This window comes from Cydia pomonella, chromosome 2 (assembly GCF_033807575.1).
Source record: "Cydia pomonella isolate Wapato2018A chromosome 2, ilCydPomo1, whole genome shotgun sequence".
NCBI classification, from domain to species: domain Eukaryota; kingdom Metazoa; phylum Arthropoda; class Insecta; order Lepidoptera; family Tortricidae; genus Cydia; species Cydia pomonella.
In genome coordinates, this window is record NC_084704.1 from 8560498 (window position 1) to 8581498 (window position 21001).

The 21001-nt window shown below is 36.4% G+C and overlaps 1 protein-coding gene across 3 annotated transcripts in view; it reads right to left on the bottom strand.

Annotated features, from left to right (window-relative positions):
• Positions 1 to 14654: 14654 nt before the first annotated feature.
• The window catches only part of LOC133533184 (dopamine receptor 2-like), a 170234-nt gene continuing 163887 nt past the window's right edge, over positions 14655 to 21001 (bottom strand). For all 3 annotated transcript variants that reach the window (XR_009801826.1, XR_009801828.1, XM_061872147.1), the window contains one exon: positions 14655 to 18186. Coding sequence is in view for 1 of the 3 variants with exons in the window: in XM_061872147.1 (XP_061728131.1) it covers positions 18127 to 18186 (60 nt within the window). In the remaining 2 variants the exon portion in view is untranslated. The remainder of the gene's footprint in view (positions 18187 to 21001) is intronic.

Consider the following 21001-nt stretch of genomic DNA (forward strand, 5'->3'; position numbering starts at 1 on the left):
ATCGACTTCTGAAATTTCATCGTGTTTATTTAATATTAGATTATTAGATAGATTATTGTATTATACGTTTTACATGTTCATTTCTTATGCTCTGAAAGTGGCCCATTGTTTATCTATGAAGCGGGGTGAAAGTGATACCTACGCTTCGAACCTAGGAAGTTTTATTTTACAAATATAATTTAATTCCTAAGAAGATGGCGCGATAACACAGGAAGCGTTGAGTCACTATGTTATACTTAATCTACATGAACATAGATTAATATGCACCAAAAGGTGGCATTAGGGTAATACGGTTCGTAATTTATTGATAATTTTACAACGCACGACATTAAAATTTGTCTGTCACCCAAGCCCCTTACTGAGAATATCCTTCTCAACCCCCTTAGAAGATATTTTTCTTGTATTCCAATATAATGCATTTTATGCAGTTACGGTATCTCGTTTGGAAGATTATTGTCAATTCAATTTTAAATCCCTTATGGAATTAATTTTCAAAAACGCCGATAACTTTTTATTTCCTTCTAATTTTGTGTTTATTAAGTTTCAAATTCCTCACTTTAAGAAAAATGTTTCAACCCCTTTTTAGGGTTCCGTAGTCAACTAGGAACCCTCATAGTTTCGCCATGTCCGTCTGTCCGTCCGTCCGCGGCTTTACTCCGTGATCGTTAGTGCTAGAAAGCTGCAATTTGGCATGTATACATAAATCATGCATGGCGACAGAATAGTAAAATAAAAACTACAGAAAATCATTTTTTTAGGGTACCTCTCCAGCAAATTTTTTTTTAAATACTTTTTTCTGTTTGACGCAATGGTATCCCAGCTGCAAATAGATAAAACTAATTTATGAGCAATAAATAGTTCAGTATAAAAACACAGTATAAAACTATATGATAACATAGGTATCTGGTATCTAGCTTATAATAAATGAATATTTTGTGTAAAACCTTATACTGGACCTATTAAGATGGCCCAGTTTAACCACTGAGCTTTTGTTATAATCAAATGGTGTCTTTCGATTTTTTTTAAAGATAAGGTTTCATACAAGGGAGGTACTTAGGTTAGAACTTTTAAGTCTGTAGAAAAACTAATTAGTTATAGTTAAATAAAGTTTGTACCTAGGTCATAATTTTGTTTCATTCTTAACCTCAATACATTGTATTGTTGCTGCAGCAGATTTTCTTTGTTCATTTGTTTTTTTTTGTGATAACGTTGGTTGTGATATGCCGGAGCTTTCATTTCATTTATTATAATATAGAATACCTACTGCGATAACTTATTTATAAGTAATAAATAATTTCTTTATAAGTAAATCCATCCATCCAAGTTTAAAGATCTATGTAGGAGGAAGCCGCCACGTTATGAAACGGGAGACAAAACGAAGTTTTCTGCTTTAATGAGTTTTCTCACTAATTTAATTAAACTTTTTCAGATTCTTTGAGTCCAATCATAATCAGACAAGTGCTATCATTTTGATTATGTCCCTTCCAACAATATATAATCGAAAATATTAGGGTGAATGGGGCCTTCTGCGAGTCATTTCGGCGCTAGGGGCGCCACTTTGACGCTGGCCACTATTACTTTCAGCACTTTTCTATTTACATTTTGAAAATTTTTCAATTTTATAGTATGACAAAGATAATCGATTAAATGCAGATGTGACGTTCCGTATCGAGACGTTTGATCTATATCTGTTATATCAGAATATTATGATATCGAAGTTATTGGTATGATCATAATAAAAATTTATATCTGAGGATTTTATAGGAATCCAAAGTCTAAATAGGGTTGTTTCCAATTTTTTGAAACGCTTGTATTACGTTCTATATTAACTAAAAGTTGCCCTAAAACTCAACTTTTATACTAAAAACGGCTTTAAATATGTTAAATTAACAAAATATATTTTGACAGATGCTTTGGCGCCCAAACCGCTCTTTGAAAATTGTGTGACGTCACAGTTTACGGTTTGACACATAACTACATACACACGTAGAAGATACGAACTGTCAACTGACATTTGTCATTTGTTGTCTATCGCCTAACTGTCAACAGTGTCAATCCGAGAGTTGTGACGTCATCAGAATCTTCAATGCCGTTTCGAGTTTGGTCACGTGACGTATATTTTAAATTCAATATTTACAAAAATATGGTCATTACAGGTCCCCTAAAAGTAGTTTAACATGTTCTTATAATCCAAAAGAATTTATTGGGATACAATTCTGCCCTAAGATTTGTAGATGGAAACAACCCTATTGTATGTCTATGAATCTACTATATAGAGTTTTTGGCGAACCTAGAGTTCTCAGTTCGAGGCGAACTCCTAGTTTAATTGATTCCATTGTGTTACGAAAATTAGTTAGATGAGTATGAAATACAATGTGGATAAATTAAGACTCAATTAAGGCCTTATTAGTAACTTAAAATTCCAATTGTACCCAATATATGCCATAAAAGTCTGTACTTTTATATCATTGATTAATATCCTAAATGCCTTAAAATATGTAACAGCGTCCGCAGAAGCTTTCAAACATTTGGGGAATAAAGGCTGAGCCCATGGTCAATAGGCCGTGAAGATAAGCCAATATTGCCTCGGAATGCAATTTTAAACGTGATGACGGAAACCCTCTGATAAAATATAAAAAGGACGACGTATTTACAACGTCTTCTAAATCATAACCTATAAAATTTAGCTAGTTTAGGCAAATTTTGTTGTAGTTTAGAGAAGGTAATTGTTATGTATGTAGGTAGATATAGAAAACGTTTTGACAGTGATTCATTCAATGATCATCACCACACCTTTGATTTAACACTGGCGACGGGCTGGGATAATACAGCTTTTTTTCGAAGTGCTTCGCGTGGAAAATCATGACAACCATCGGTAAGTTAAGTGCGTTCGATTTAAGTAATGGAAATTGGCGAGTATATGTGGACAGAGTGGAAATGTTCTTCAAGGTCAACTCGGTCGCGAATGACATGAAGCTACCGATATTAATCTCGGCCATCGGCGATGCAGCATATGAGCTAAAAAACCTGGAGAATTAACATACGCAGAGGTTGTGAAAATAATGGAAAACGACGACGAGAATTTGCGTGATCAATTTGCATGCGGAATTAGTAACGATTTATTTCGGCAAAGATTATTTATCGAATTGAAATTAGACTTCGAAAAAGCTGTGTCTATCGCATCAATTCTTGAGGCGGCAGAAAGAGATACACTAGCGGTGGAGCCTAGCGGGGGCGCGGGAACGTCGGCGGAGGGGGTGCATCATGCAAGCGCGAGCACAGCCAAGCCTAGCAGATTGCAATTCGGGAGCACCTCGCGACAACAAAATCAGCAAAACATGCATTCACCAGCACGCCGCACACGCCAGCTAAGCTACCGGTCGCCTTCACCGCGGCCCCGAAACCTGGCCCCGCCCAAACGGTATCACCAGGCTAGGGGTCGTGGGGTTGGATAACGATCGGTAGCGAAGTGCTGGCCCACACCAGTCACACACACCGTCCCCCAAATGATGGCCAATTGACCTCTTCACCGGTCGGTGGGGAGCAACCCGCGACAGCCGCCGCAGCCGGAAGGCGGAAGCGGCCCCTCATACCCCCCCGGACGGGGGGTATCGAACGACATCCAGTCCAGTTCTAGCACATTGCAATTCGGGAGCACCTCGCGACAACAAAATCAGCAAAACATTAAGGCGCGTTTGCCCAAACCCGGAGGAGCAAGTCGGCGGGTCGGCGGGCAGGCGGCGTGATGGCGCTTTCACTGGCCGGGGGGCGCGGCCGCGGTGGCCGCGCGGGCGCAGCGGAGGCCCACGCCGGAGTACTAATACATATTGGCTACACAACAACGAATATCAACCTTCGGAGGAGGTGGAGGATTTATCTGAGGATGAGTGCATTAATTAGATGTCCTTAGCGGATTACAAACCGGTGAGCATAGCAATGAGTGTAAATAATGTTCGTCTTATGCTGGAGATTGACTCGGGGAGCGCTTTATCGTGTGTTAGTGACAAGGTGTATGAGAAGTTATTCCAATCCGTACCGTTACGTAGTTGTGATCTAGTTTTAACGTTATATGATTATGGTAGGATTAGACCATTAGGCCGGCGCCCCACTGCTGCGCACGCTACATCCACGGCCCACGTTTTAATACAAACCGTGGGCAAGCCCACGAAATTTTGTATAGGAACGTGGGTCGTGTACATAGCGTGCGCTGCAGTGGGGCGCCGGCCTTAGGCTATATTAATGTAACAGTGGTGTGTAATAATGTTAGAAAGAATCTCAATTTGTATGTCATCAGGGGCGGGAATAGTAATACAAATTTGTTGGGCCGGCAGTGGATGGCACATTTAGGGTTACGTGCCGAGGTGCCTTTGCCATTAAACTTTGTTGAGTCGGGAACGGAAAATGAAATTGTGAACGATATCTTTTGCAGGCATAAAGAGTTGTTTGATGGCGGCTTGGGTCGGTTCACGGGCGGGACGGCGACGCTGCGCGTGCGCCCTGGTGCCGCCGCTGTGTTCCACTGCGCGCGCCCGCTGCCCTACGCGCTGCGCGAGCACGTCGACGCGGAGCTCGACTCCATGTTGAACACCGGTGTCATTGAGCCTGTTGATGCCTCCGACTGGGCCACGCCACTCGTTCCTATACGTAAGCCTGACGGCAGCTTACGCATTTGCGCCGATTATAAGGTAACATTGAACAAAGTTTTATTAGTCGACAAATATCCCGTTCCGAGAATAGAAGATGTGTTTAGTAGTCTTAGTGGTAGTAAACGTAGTGATTAACAAACTGACAACTTTTACAATAATAATCTAAACCATTGTACCAATTTTTCAAGTTTTTGTTAGTTTTTTAAGTAACAAGTTTATTTTTCGTCTTGCTTGCGTTGTACTCTTACGTAAACCGCCGTAGGTAAGTATTGTCTGAGAACCTACGAACGCCTTATATTGGGCGAGTTTTAATCCTGCAACAAACATACGTAAGGATTAGGTAGATATTGCGAAAGAAAGGAGATATAATGAAGGTTCTTAAACGTCTTAAGATTGTTTAAAAAGCTTACCTTTGAAAATATTTAAGGACTTCTTTGGAAAATATTTATGGACGGTTTCCAGGACACAATTCGTGGTCTTATTGGATATATTTAGGCATACGTTTTATCTTCATTTAAGCTTTTTAACCCTGAAACAAAAAATAACTGCACGTTATCCTAAAAATTCTCCGGGATCTTCCAGTAGGTAATTACCATAACCTCAATTTTTTCTAATGGTTAAGATCAACGAACATGATTGTACTTACATTGTAGGCATCTTGACTTTGCTTAAGAGGCTGTCAATACCTAAAGCGCGCACACTGTCTATTTGTATCGGAGTAAATGAGATAGCACTGTCGCATGTTACTGGGCCTAAGCAAGGGAATAATAAGAAAAATATTTAAATAAAAAAAAGTGGATTATTAGTGCAATATTTAACTCGACCAAGGTTTAGATATAAATGTTTTGAAATTGTGATTTTAATTGCAGACCCATAAGTCAAAACAATAAAACCGTTTAATTGTGATTTTAAGACCAATCTTTGCAATTATTTTCTATCGAGCCGATTTCGTTCAATCGTGTATCGAGTACGACCACGGTCTTTGAAATATAATTAATATGAACATATATTTTTCTTACTTGACTAAAACAAATAGTCTTTCTTAAAAAACTGTTTAAGTAACATCAATTTCAAGGACATTGAGTGTTGACAGCCTCTTAAGTTCATCAATCGTATTGAATATATTGGTATTTATTTTAATGGTGAGAGCAGAAATTTCTCTTGAAATATCACCGATTCAGAATGTAAACAAACAAGATGGACGATCCACATTCACACGCGAGTTTTCAAAATTGCCGCGTTTTTCTACTGACAAGATTTGCTTGACCGAGTATAATTTGTCACTTTTCCCGTGTGACGGGGCACAGTCGGAAGCCGCAGGTCCAAGTAGTCCGGACGGGCGCGGTGGCACGAGCGGGGCCCTAATTTTACCGACCAACCTGTATCCGAGGTATCAGCCTCCTAGAAATCGAAAACCTCCAATAAGATACCGGTTCGAGGAAGTTTTTCATTTGTAATTATAGTTATGATCTTCCTGCATTTTTCTTTAGTTTTAGGATAATAAATGTATGTTCGTTGTTTTTCCCCTTCATATTTGCACTATATGTTTTTTTTGTAAGGCCTGCAATAGTTTCATACCTACGTTGGATAGTTATCTTGTATATCGAGGTAAACAAATTGTGTGGAAGGTAGTGGTAGTAAATCTTTTAAAATATAAGAACGCGTATGTACCTATTCAAACGGACCTTATTTGAACTGAATTGTTTACATCTTTATTTTGTCAAAAAAATTCTTTAGAATAACGGTGGAGGTGTTATGTATGTAGGTAGATATAGAAAACGTTTTGACAGTGATTCATTAAATGATCATCTACAAAACCACACTTAGTCTTTGATTTAACATTAATGACAAAGATCTGCCAACTTACGAATATGTTTTTCACGGGGGGCTTTTTAAAAACTTTTTAAGATGGTCAAGTAATCTTACGCAATAAAAAATAATAGATTAATTATTTTTTATCTATACATGCCTGCGTTACATTTTAAACTCCTTTAAATCATATGAATATACCAATAAATTTAGTCTTAGTGATATGCCACAATAATAATATCGCATGAATAGAGCTGGAGCAATTAGAAACTTTTGTATTACCTACCAAGATATTAACAGGTTATTTTTTGATTTGAGTAAGTATATATTTGTGTACTTTACATTTGAATCTCATTAAATTAAATTGGAAATTACTTGAAACATGAGTAGTAACTTGACCTAGCACACTTTAATGTCCTGGTAACGCTAACGTACATTACATAAATGGCACATGAGGGATTACTAATGTATGGGCAATAAACTTTTCCCAAAGTAGATCACATCACAAATTATTTTACTCAAATTATCATTTGGCAAAAAACATTTGTCAAAACAACTTATCGCAATTTTACAGTGAGCAAAACTCTTTTGGCAAGTTATTGTTTAACCAATAATTTCTTGGTCAAGTTTCAATTCACCATGTATTATTTAGTCAAATGTATCGCTTGGCATAACAATAACATACTCTTCCCAAGCTAATGCTCACGGTCCAAGTTTGAAAATATATATGTATATATATATATATATGTTTGTTATGTTTGTTTCGCCTTGGACAAATAATGTACAGGTTACTCACCTTAGATAAGTAAAATAATTTACCTTAACAGTTTCTAACCTACTTTCGATACTTACTGCAGTTCGTTTCTGTTGGGTTCACGGTTCTAACCTAACCTACTTTTCTGGTAACAGTTTATTTCCACAAATTAGTCCAGCTTTCGCACGTAATAGGTAACGTTTATAGTCAAAGATTATTTAACCACATTACAGATATTTTAAATTCTGACATCAAAAAAATCACTTAATTCACTCTCCGTCGTGGAATTACCCTATATAATTTTAAAATGGTCGAGTTTGTAAACGCTCGTAAAATAAGGTGATACACAGATTGATTTTAATTAATAATGATTGAATTGAGTTGGTTATCGTCGAAAGCAGATCCTAGTTTCTCATAATCGTATTAAATGCGTCCAGCCATCTGGAAAGTGGCAGATTTCTTGTTGCATAAGGCCTAAAAAGCGCTTGCTGATAATGCAGAAAGTTTAAATTGAATTAAGATTTATTTACGTCGTACGCAGGCAATTCTTTCGAGTTTGCAATTACTACGGTGTGCGAATTAGCTGTTATGCAAATATAAATTTCGCAATGGGGTATTTTTATTTCATAAATACCTCAGTGACCTCACTGTAGCCCCCAGCTACAGCCACCACAAATTGCATTACGTACATAGGTAGGCATGTAGGTACCTAGGTATGTTATGTACCACAACAATCGGTATATATTTTGTGGGCTAATTTCTCCCCATGAATTTTTACAACACCCGGTTGTGCATGCTAATGTGCAGCTCTCCCCTGCGATCATGATCAGATCGTGGGCCGCCCTTTTGAGGACCTTCCCACGCGGTGTGCACATACATTGCGTTATTTCAATTGGGTCTTCGAGATGTGCCAAGCCTATTGATACTAAGTGATGATATCCAAATTTACATATCTTTCGACCCAATTGAAACTGGTTATGCCTTTGACAAATTAAACAAAGATCTTGAGAATATTACAGCCTGGTCCGAGTCAAACTGTTTAGTATTAAACCCTAGTAAATCCAAAGTTATGTTTTTTGGTTCCAAGAAACAGATTAACCAGGTGGAAAACCATCAACCGATTATCATTATCTCGGGAAATGAGGTAGAACGTGTATCGGAGGCGCGAAATCTGGGAGTTTTGATGGATGAGTCATTGCGTTTCGAGGGTCACATAGCGCAAATTGCGAAGAACGCATTTTACAGACTTAAAGTACTTTATCGGATTCGCGATTTCCTTAGTGTTGATTTGCGAATTAAGTTTTGTCTTTCATTAGTACTCTCTAAATTTGATTATGCTGATGTCGTTTATGGCCCACGTTTATTAGCTAGTACAGACCGGATGGTGCAAAGAGTGCAAAACGCCTGCACACGTTACTGTTTTGGAGTCGCCCCGCGAGAGCACGTGACGCCATACTTGAACTCAGCACGTATTCTTAAAATGTCATTACGCAGAGAATTGCATCTTTCATCTCTGTTATTTGGTGTTTTTAAAACGTCTAAACCAGAGTATCTATTTAATAAGTTTAAATTTCGTGGTAGCAGGTCAAGCTTGTATGGAATCAGATCGGTTTGCGATGATTTGTTACTGCCTCGCTGTCACTTTGCCGTTTTCAAAGGTAGTTTTAAATACTCAGCAACAAAATGCTGGAATAACTTACCGCCACCTATCAAAAACTTAAATATAATTAGTACTTTTAAATTAAAACTCAAACAACAACTTCTAGAATTTCAAAGCAAGCTACCTCCTGGTACTAGAGTAAAACCGTCGTATCTGTAGTGGTCGAAATCGTTCTTATGCGCCGTTCAACTTTGTTAATCTCGGTACTTACTTATAGTAAAATTATTACATTCATGTTATTTATCTCCTCAATATATACTTTATTACCCAACGTATTTATTTAGCCTAAACATTAAACCTACTATCACCTATGTCAAAGTATCATACAGTATAATCTTATAAATATATCCATAAACATAAACATATATTTGCATACCTATATTATTTTTTACACAAACAGTCTTAGCCATACAGTTTCCGACAAGCAGCAAGTAAATTCGTATTGTACGAAGGGTCGGCCTGAAAACCAGCGTTGTAGTAGGTAAGCCTGCTGCAACACATGCTGAGGTTCGCTCCTTTTTAGCATCATAATTTTAAAAGTTTTTTATATCTACATGTAAACATAAATTTGTGCCTAATTAAGTTTCATTTTAAGGCTTGTAATGTTTTGTAGTATTGCCTGTAAACATGTTTCAATGTGGTGTTAAATAAAAATATTCTATGTCTATGTCTATGTCTAAGTATATTTGAGCTGCGGCGACGACCTTGGTAACATTTGGTGCGATGGGGAAACGCTTATTGCGTGATTAAAAAGTTTGCACATTTATTTATGAAGAAGTTGGGTAATCGTTTTTAAACTTTCTTTTTATAAATCAAGATAAAATGTCCTACTGATTTGCCTATAAACTTTTTCGGTGTACTTTTTTAATTTAAAAATCAATTAAGAGCTTGTATACCGTACAATCGTTTCTCTTGGATAGCCGTGTCGTTTGCACCGAGTCTGTGTCATGAAACCGATTCTGTTTTAATTATTTGATATGGGTTTAATCTTATTTTGATGCGATATGAGTCGTGTCATGAAGCATGTCACACGCAGAAATAAGTGCGAGGCATATATTTAAATATATGTATTATTAAATCTATTTTATAAATCTTAATTTAAAATATTTTTTGAAGTGAAACTTCTTATGCTACTTCCAACAAGGTTTATGGTAACAAACCATACCTCTTAATATAAACCATAATGTATTTTAGAGCATTATTTTCAACTCCACATTACGAAGTTTCACTTCTTCCGCGCGGAGGGACTCCACGCACAATTTTTAACCGACTTCAAGATTTCAAAAGGAGGAGGTTATCAATTCGGTTGTCTTTTTATTTTTATTTATATTTGTTACTCCATAACTCCGTCATTTCTGAACCGATTTTGAAAATATTTTTTTTGTTTGAATTTATATATATACAGATTGGTCCCGTTTTAGTCAAAACTCAGTTCTGATGATGGGATCCATGAGTAATCGAGGGAACTCTTCAAATGTGAAAGGCATATAGTGATTTTTGTATTTTCTTTAACAAATCAAGCATTTACATTTAAAAAAGTGTTATTTAATGAAGTGGAACTGCTGATGATGATCAGAATGGAACTCTTCAACGACGCATAGTATACGTTTGGTGATTTGTCCTCTTCGCTGTGTTTGTTAAGCAAATTAGATTTTCAAGACAAATTTTCAAGTTCGAGTTCTGACGATGGGGTCCATGAGAAATCCAGGGAACTCCTCAAATGTTAAAGGCATATATATAGTGATCTTAGTATTTTTGATCAACAAATCAAGTATTTACATTTGTAAAAGTGACATTTGATGAAGTGGAACTGCTGATGATGAACAGAACGAAACTCTTCAACGATGGTTAAAGAGTTCCGTTCTGTTATGCACCCCAATATTGTCTTGTATCTTACCAGTTAACCATAGGGCAAATCTGTAATGTGGCAAGGTGGGTGCAGTGACAAAAAGAAACATGTTACCTCCTTTTCTACATAATTAGGCGTAAGACGCTGTCATTTTAATTTCATTGTATGAAATCCAAAATCATTAATAATCGTTATTTCACCGGTCTCCCTCATTGAAGTCGGTTTTTTTTTTTAATATTAAATATGAAGCTAAACTCCGAGCGGTGGTGGCGGAGTGGATATGACGTCCGACTTTCAATCCGTACATAAAACTATGTATCAATTCCTAAAAAAAAAGTCTAAATCCCGCCTAGGTTTCTACCGTTACCCGCTCTCGTCCATATAGTCAGTGCGGGGCAAGTCGTGTTGCTAGACGGACCTGTGCTGCGTTGCGCGCGCGAGGAAGCGAAATTCTTTTTCAAACGCATAGTTCTGCGCGCTCGATCTTTTGCAGCGGGTGGCGCGGTGAGTGGTATCAGCTCCAGCAACACGCGCGAGGTCGTTGGCGTCGGGTGCAGCCTTAAGTAAGCAGAGTAAATAAAAGAACACCCCACTACCACCACCACCCAAACAAAGAAGAAGGGCTATACCGAACAGTAATTAATAGTAAACAATTTAAGCGGTAACTAATTGTCACAAAACATATGGCGCCGTATAGCGCCCACTAATTAGGTTGTCAAACTTGGGGGCACGATTTTTTATTAGACTTTACACTTTGACTGTTCGGTACCACCTTACGGTGTTTTATCTGCAATCAATATCTCTTTTTGGTTGTATAGGTACCTAATACCTATAGGTTCTCTATAAAAATTGAAAACTAAACCTCTACTAGTTCAATCGATTCTCTTGCAAACTGTCCATCGGAAGCCGTGTGATTAATTATGTACTAATCCAGTCAGACCGGCACAGCAGTTTTCTATCGCGCTCGCTTTAGGTATACATTTGTAATTACCAGGACTTATTACGTCAGAACTTTAAGGTGCCGTAGGTTCAGTGAGCGGAGTTTTTGAAAAATCGTACCGCTTTTTTTTAGATCGCAATACGATTGCCACTAATTTAATTAGCAATTTTGAGGATTTTTTCTAGTGACTTAATGGATTCGAATCCTGATTTTTTTACTTTCGCTCGATACACAAAAAATCACGAACATAGGTCTAAAACGCACTTCAATTTATTTAAACACTTATGCTCAAAAGCTATTTTTGAGGGAACTGATCCATTGCTTTTTTCAATTCAAGATTCATAAACATGCGCATTCCGCGGTCTCGAGCACGCACGTCGCATATCTATCTCACTTACGCTTATGCACAGTGAGAGTGAGAGAAGAACACGAACCTACGGAGCCTTAATGTGTTTAGAGTTTGCTTGAGTCACGTTCACATATTAAGAAAGGGCTGGAAGGCAGAGAAATATGTTTATGCTATTTAAGTAAGTATTATAATAGAATTGTCTTTTACATTTGGTATTATAATAGAGTTGTCTTTTAAACTATAATTTAGAATGATACATTTTTTATTACGTATATTTGGATTTGAATTGGTTTGATTTTGTTTTATTTCATAGTTAGTATTTTCCTCCCGTTGGTGTGATGAAAAAATTTGTGTTTCACTTGGAGGCAAAGTTTGATTCCACTTCTCGAGCCACTCGTTACGCTCGTGATTTATTTAATTTTGGAATCTTTCGCTTGCTCGGGTATCAAACAGTATCAATATTAGCACCAGCGGTTAAACAACAACTTTGCTCCCTTGTAAAACAAATAACTATTAATCTAATTCCTAATTGAATAAAACTATAGTGAAACTATGAATGCACATTATACTTGCGCACGTTCAAATACGAGTATAGGTAATGTATCTTTTTAAATATAAGATAGCTTACCTATCCTCCTATAAGGAAAACTGTGTTACTATTTATAAATATTATCCGCTCTCTTAAGTTATTTCTCGACATAAAGATATTAAGGTTCACATTAGATACTTGGCTCACGTAGTATTGGATACAGATAAAGTTCACGTTCATGTCAGGTGCCTGCCGCGGCGTCTACAAATAGAAACAGCTCCGCACGACCGCAGAACTTATTCGTGAACTTTACAATCAATTGATATCATGTCTTTTCTTTATTAAAGTTACCATACCTACCTAATACTATTTCTTAGGTTATAAACAATATCTTATTATCGTAATTGTAGTTCAGAATCGCATACATAGGCAATTACATACGTTCTTTGGAAGGGCCATATAATTTATGAAAATATAACTCTTTATAAATATTTTAAGGCATATGTCATTTATATTTCAGGATCGCTCACATTTTTAAAATTGTACGTCGAGCGTCATTTCTGACCCGATGGTGTCTTAATTTTGGCTGAGCCAATCAACAGAGCTTCAGTCCTATTTTTATATTGAAACCTAGCTCTCCTAGACTTACACTTAAAATTTGAAATTTAAGTAATTGTTGTGTAATTATTGAAGGCCCCTTGGATTTAGTTTTATTCATACGGAGCGTGAACGTAAATGTTTTGAATTTTTTGTTTTATCAAAAAAAGCATTCGATAACTTAGATACAAATTTTAAAATTGCTATTTTTTAGAAGCAATGTCTATATTTCTGCTATTGTGAAAAAATTCTTACAATTTTTTAAGGTGCGGTTCAGATCTATTTACGTATTTTTTTTCTATCGAGCGAAAGACAAGAAATCAAGTTTCGAATCGATGAAGTTACTAATAATATAAAGAAAGGCCTCTAAATTGCTAATTGAAATGTCGGCAACCGTATTGGTGCATATCAGGCGTCCATAGGCTGCGGTGACTGCTTACCATCAGGCAGGCCGTATACTTTTTTGCCACTGTCGGGCTAAAAAAAAAAACAGTCAATTCTGACATCCCTCAGTATTTCTATGATACCAGTGTATCTTGCATGAATATTTGATTAAAAAAAAACATTAGTCTCTTAATTTCCAAACAAAACCTCCGATTGCCACACAAAAAGGTCTTTGGAAGAAAAAGCCGATGCGTTTCAGGGTGATCCTATCCTATTGAAACTTTGTACGCCTGGGAGCCTAGCCAAGATAACAATCGTAGATAGAAAACGCCAATAGAAACTTAAATAATGTATGGAAATATTCACGTGAGTTTTCGTAGCATCTGTCATCCGGATACATCTTTCCTTTTCGTTTGGCGTTTATCGATGCGAACGATGCGCTCAAGTCTCTGTCGGACTAATATGGAAGAGTGATAGAGAGTGATTACCGTTTTGTTCGCTACGGCGCAAACGATTGGCATCTTGGCTAGGCCCTCTGACCTGAAAGAGTTGAAGCACCCATTTAAATAAGAAAGGAAGGCTTATTTCTATTACATATTTTATTTAGGCTCATTTCTCGATTCTATTTAAAACTTTCATTTTCAGCTACGAAGTCAGTATATTTTAACTATGGTTTGAAGATTCTCTACATTTATAAGCACAGAATAAATAATAGTACTACCGTACAGAAATGACACTTCCTACAAAACCGAAGTTTGACGTCGATTCAGGGACGAATCATGCTGGCCCTTTCTAATGTATGGCACTACCCCTTTCGGCTATTTAGGGTTGTCAGAATTCAAGTAAAAAATTATCTTATCTGTGGTCGTGCACGCATAGGGACGTTAAGTTGTGCCAACTCTAATAATTGCTCGGAACAATGCTGAGCCGAGAAGAGAATGCCCGACAGGAGGATATCTGCGTCGCCTCACGATATAAGGCACAATTTGATCAAGCGTACAAAGGTGTATGGCTTATTTAATGTCTACTGAACTTTATTCTTGGTTGGGCGAATTAGCACTTTGCGTTAGCTCCTTATTCTAGTTTGGTTAAATCGGCCAGGTGTTTTAGAGTTATTGATGTAAATAAAACAATGCATTTGAAAAAAATAATTTATATAAATCTATACGACAACCCGTTTTTTCTAGAAATGTACATAATTTAACCACACTCGCATAATAATGATTTATCGAGAAGTAGGTATACATTTACGATACTTTTATACGTGTAGCACAATGAGTACGTAACAATAACTATCTTGTTGCTAATAAAGTAGGTAAATACGTAATATAAATTGTTAAAGCTGGAAACATGTTCTTTAGTAGACATTGTTAAATTATGTTTAGGTACTAGAATTTCAATGAATTCGTTTTGGGAATCTTGCATTTATAAAATGATACTTCAGTAGGTATTTGCTTAGCAAAAAGTGGCGTAAATACATTGTCACATTATAAAGGCCAAGTAGGATGGTGGAACAATTCTAGAACTCGATTCAGAAATATTCTTATGGAATTTCAAAAGAAGTGACACTTAATTCTGTTATTTCATGTATGATTTACCAAATCTCAATCAGAGTACATTTTTTCGAATAATTAATTCCCAGTAAGCTGGAAATCGTTTTAGTACCTTCATTTGGTCGTAAACGCGTGTAATCCGAGTTTGTACAATCCCAGGAGGTGCGTGTAGCATTTAGCTTGCTGGGAATTAATTTCACAAAACGCTTGTTTTGGATCTAATTTGTTTGGTCTATTATACTCAGGATTCAGGGATGTCGCTAATGCAGAATTAGTGGCGATTAGTGATTCTGGGCCTCTTCCAATTCTTTCAAATAAATTGATTATTATTTTCAGTTTCCAGCTATATTCACAATATTTGTCGCAATGAAATTTACAACTCCTAAGTTCAAACTAACAGTAGTTTTCAAACTAGGTAAAGAAGGACCGAATCAGCTGTAGCATTCGTTTTTGTGCATGCGAATGTCAAAAATAATTCGAAACTTAATTACAAATATATCTGCATCATCCCCATAAGAATGTATATCAAGCTACCCAGAGAATTGTATCAATCTTTCAATTGAAATACTCGTAGCAGAGCGGTCTGGGCTAAGCAGAATCTTCGGTGAATAATTTCAACAAAAAATATTTAAGTACGTATATTTCTTCTGCACCGCTTAAGAAATGACAACTGCGGGTAAATATAAAATCGCTTTCTATTTTTGTAATCCTTTTAGTAAAAGTAGAGTAACATTTAGTGTTAGAATATTTTGATACAATTTGTTGGTCCACACTGGGACTGTGGACAAAGCGAATTTCGGTGCCGTGCTCAGTAGAGCACAGGGCCCATAATCGCTATCGGTTACTAAGTACAGGCGAGTGTTCGACTGGACCGAGCCATATAATGGGCTACATGCAAGGGAATATTTTATTATGTTTATACAATAGATACATTAAACAACACGATATAAATGCAAATATGAGAATTTTTTTAAAAACGTACAATTTTAACTTACTTCACACGAAACACCGCGCCAAACATTATCTGGCTTGAAAAACAGCGGTACTCTACTAAATCGCATCTATAAGGGTGACTGTTAAGAGGAATACGACATATACCACTATTTGATAGAGAATCACTCAAGACAAGCAATGTTTGGCATGGCACACAATGTTGAAGCAGTAGTTTTCGGTATTAAACACTTTTGTTAGCTTCTTTATAAGCTAGTTACAAGGCGAAAAAAAAAAACGAATTTTGTTGGCATGTATTGTCACCGCGCGCATTTTTAATATGGGACATTATTACTCGCTGTGCACTCGCCACATTTATATTCGTAATTCGAAAGATTCTGGGGCACAATAGTTAGCAGGTTTTTTAGAAACATTTGAGTCTCATGGGAAATAGAATTGAATTTTCCAAAAAAAATCATGCATGTAGCTAGTTGTGACATCTTGATAGTGATGCAGTCCCAAAAATCACAAATTGCTTTAAGCGAAGGCTCGCTCGCGATCAAATGCCAATGCGAATAACAAAGCCAGCTCGGAATCCGCGCAGTCTAGACCGCGCTGGGCTCTCTCTTAATCCTTGCTTCATTTCTGTGTGTTCCGAATATGAAATAATTTGAGCAAAAGAATATAACGAACTCGAAATTTAGGACATTAATGCTTCTATTTGGGTAAGTTATATGACTTTTTCGATTTACACTTATTACAAACAATTAACATACCTACATCATTTTTATTACTAGGTAAGGAGTTGCATCACTTGATATATGATCCATAAATAACCATAAATTACACTTCATATTTATTAAAACATATTAATTAGACCACCATTATGTTTAATAATAATATATGCATTATATAAATATGTATAAACCTTTGAGGTTAACAACAATTAAATTAACAAACATCCAATAATTGACGTATTGCTAACAAAAGTATTTGGAATGTATTTATTTATGATTATTTACATTAGGTAGGTACAGTTATATGAAAGCGTATTACTTCCCGATTTTCATTATACAGGGTGTACTTTATGGAGCCAGCTGAATCTTTGATTTCAGTTAATATTACAAAAAGTCGTCCAGGTACGCATACAGTAAAATATTAGGTACAATATATACAGGAAGTGTTATATACACAGCTAATCAGTAAATCACAGCTCCTGATTGAAAATTAATATTACCGAACTATCATCGGTCTGTTCTTATTGTGAACCACTACAATACCATACCAATTTAGGTTTAGTTGAATTTAACGGAATCAGTATAGATTTTTTTTCTGTTTAAAAATTTACTTCGTCGGTTGAATAAAATTGTTTAGGTAAAGTTGAGGTTTACGATAAGAACAAAAGATTCGATCTGAGAATGACTAGAAAGGTATACAACCATAGAATTTATTTTCATATATTACTAGACAACTAAGTTATCTTTAAAACTATAGCGTCATTTAAAAGTGGCAGATAGTAACTAATTTCATAATATAAAATCTGGTCTTGCTGTATTTTTTAAACGATATATTATTTACAATAAATAGATAATCCATCACCTTTTTAAATAAAGTGTAAGCACATTTACCCCCTTATTCATAAACGTCTACTAAAGTTACGATGCCGCTAATCATCGTTTGTCCTTTTCCATCATACCAATACGTCGGAAAGGGACAAACGATGATTAGCGGCATCGTAACTTTAGTACACGTTTATGAATAAGGGGGTTAGAGTATTCACATTCAATCAAATCACGATAATATTTTTAATTTGAGATCACTTCTGCTTTGGTTTGGTAGGTGACTTTCTTGGTCACGTTTCGTTTAAACGACTGATGCCGACTCTCACTCTCTAGGCTCACTTCACTGGACTCAGAGTCCGGACAGTAGGGCACAGTGTCCGGGCACACGTGGTGATCCACGCACGGTATGGGATTGTCGAAGGAATGTTCCAAGGTCCTCATGCGAAATGAGTCGGGGTAGTGCCTCGAGTGCCGTCTGTTGGAGCGCGGGCGCGCTTCCAACGGGTCCCGGCATCAGGAGCAGCGCGCGCGCGGCGGCCGGCAAGTGCCCGCGCGCGCCTGCCGTCACAAGCGACACATCTCGTGCTGCGACACCGACGAATACATCATTGTTGACACTGGATACTGCAACACGAAACACACATTGCTTATCAATCGTCAAAGTTATGATGCCCCCGGAGACCTTCATTCTAGATTGCGTCCAGTAGCCTAAATGAATGAATTAAAGAATGGTACACAATCCTTTTAATTCAGAGAATTTGGGAAGCGACACTCAAAACATATTACAATCATTCGCAGGTAACTTTCAAAATTATACGACATGCGCCGTCTATTAACATTGTTGAGAAATTATTATCTAAGTATTCTCCATTATTATTTTACCTCCATAATACAACGCCGCGTGCATCATGATTGTTGTAGAGCGCGCTATTAATTATAATTGCATTTCAGTTAAATATAAAAACATATTATGACAATTTCATCTAACTGCTACTAACTGTTATAATAAAATACAGCCTAAGGATTGATTGTTGATGCATTGTAAAATACCTACGTAACGAGCTACGTAAATTTCCATTGCTCATAGAAAATATAAATGAAAGAATTTTTATTCACCTATAAAATAAACAAAAGTTATGCCATTTCCAAGTGTACTAGTTTTATCACAAATCATAGGGATATATTATTGCAAGTTCAACATTTCCTCTTAAAATTCGATATATATACTTGTACCCGCAACTAGTATTTTAGATTTTGCTATGTTTATATTATTTCGATTCTAATTCAAGAAAAAAATGTCCCCAAATTACATACATTTTGTTTTTGCGCTTGGTTACGGTTGACCGCAGCGGCGGACCGCAATAGGACCAATATTTTTTTCTCGGTAAGGATGAAAAGTGCTCATGGATCTGAGTAGAAATAAAATGAAAATGAAAATGTCTAATTCTAATACAAACTTGGGGGTACAACTTTATATGGAAATGTCAAATGCCCAGATTTTACATTTAGTGATGGGCGAAATACAGTTGTCTGCATTGTGTTTTCATTTGACAGAATCGGTAAATATTTTATTTATACCAAGGTCTTTAGAACAGTGCTGTATGATAAACTATTAGGCTGCAGTTTGACTTTTGATCCTTGTAGTGATGTTCCTAGGCTCCAATAAACACCGACAAACCGATCAATTGATAAAATACTTATTCTAGATATTTTTTTTATTTTTGACTTACCAAACTTGCCACCAAGTTCAGAAGTGGTTGGGGGTGAAAAAAGATGCCACTCAATGGGGATGAAAAAAACCGATCAGGGACCGGAACAGGGAACCGATTCCAATAAGAATTATGTGCGAACAAAATCGATAGCAATGGTCGATTTTGTGGTAAGTATTAAATCAACTCGAATCTGGTCTCAAATTGTGGCAATTTTATTTTAATTTGCTTATAGAATATTTTAATTAAAAATGCATAGTTTAGGACTTATTTTGAGAATACTAAAAAATGTACGAAAATTTCGTTTTTCGAAGTTTTTCGAGTAGTGCAAAGTTAGCACAGGTCTTTCGATGCTGCAAACTTCGATTTATGATGCTGGTAGTGATCCTAACATTTAAAAAAAATCAGAACCAGTCGTTAGCTTGCAATTTTAGCGATTTTTGTGTTAAATATAAAAAAAAAAAAATTAATAGTCAATCAATATTATAGGACCTTACTTTACTACACAAATTGGCTTGTGTTGTGGGCACTCAGACAACGATATACATAATATTATACTTAAATACATAGAAAACACCTAAGACTCAGGAACAGAATCCGTACTCATCACACAAATTAATGCCCTTACCAGGGTTTGAACCCAGAATTATCAGCTTCATAGGCAAGCTCACTAACCACTAGTCAGAACGGTTGCCAGAAATATGACGGGGCTATAATAGAAAAATATTCAGCAAATACGCCATAGATTTGCAAAAACATTTGTTTGGAACAGGATCCGCGCATGTCTCCTATAAGATAAGTGATACGTCAATGATATTGACACGTTCACTGCGGGAGAGGCTCGAAAGACCATACTTAACCATTAATTGATAATTACGAGATACTGTAATTGCATTGCGTTTTTTGTTTCATGTATAATAAATCCCTAAAACACATTTATTATGCATTTATTGTAGGTTTAATTGAATGTTTTGAAGTAATACATTAGTTCCATGCTTACGCACAAATATTAAATACAAACATAGTAATTAGCGCCATCTACAACAATAATGAATGTATGAGACTTGTGGAATTGTTTGAGGTTGAGACTCTTCGTTAATTGACTTCTCTCTGATGGATGTACTTTTTTTATATGTCGAGATAAGTACCTACTATATAGTTCAGGTTGAAGTACTCCTAAGTGTAATGAAGAAGGTTCCTTTTAATTATTGATTTTTTGTTTATTTTATAGAGGTCCACATTTTTTAACTTTAGGGTAAACATTTATGTAAAAGTCGCAAGGAAGCTAGACAAATGTTTGCCATGAGCCCGGTAAACGTGTGGTGACGTAATTCACTGAAATACGAGATCCCAAAGACCTGCGGCCTTACTGCGCGTCACAATGCCGTGATCTAACAGCGCACAGGTTAAACCAACTAATTTCGTTCGGCAATCTGAGCCATAAAATACAATGCTCTCCTTTTTTGGGCCGTCGTTTAAAAATACAGCAGTATTTTTAATTGATAACTACGAGTCAGGAAAAGTCTTAAAACATATAAGACATTTTTTTCAGTACTGTTTTTGCACTCATTAATATATAAATGCGTGAAATATTTTACGATAAAAAAAACCAGGCATTGTGTTATTTGCAATGTTATGCGGAAAGCTTTTACAATAGCTTCAAATAAACTTTGCCCAAAATGTAATTTTAAATGTAAGCTTAACAATACAAAGAACATTAAGATTATTTA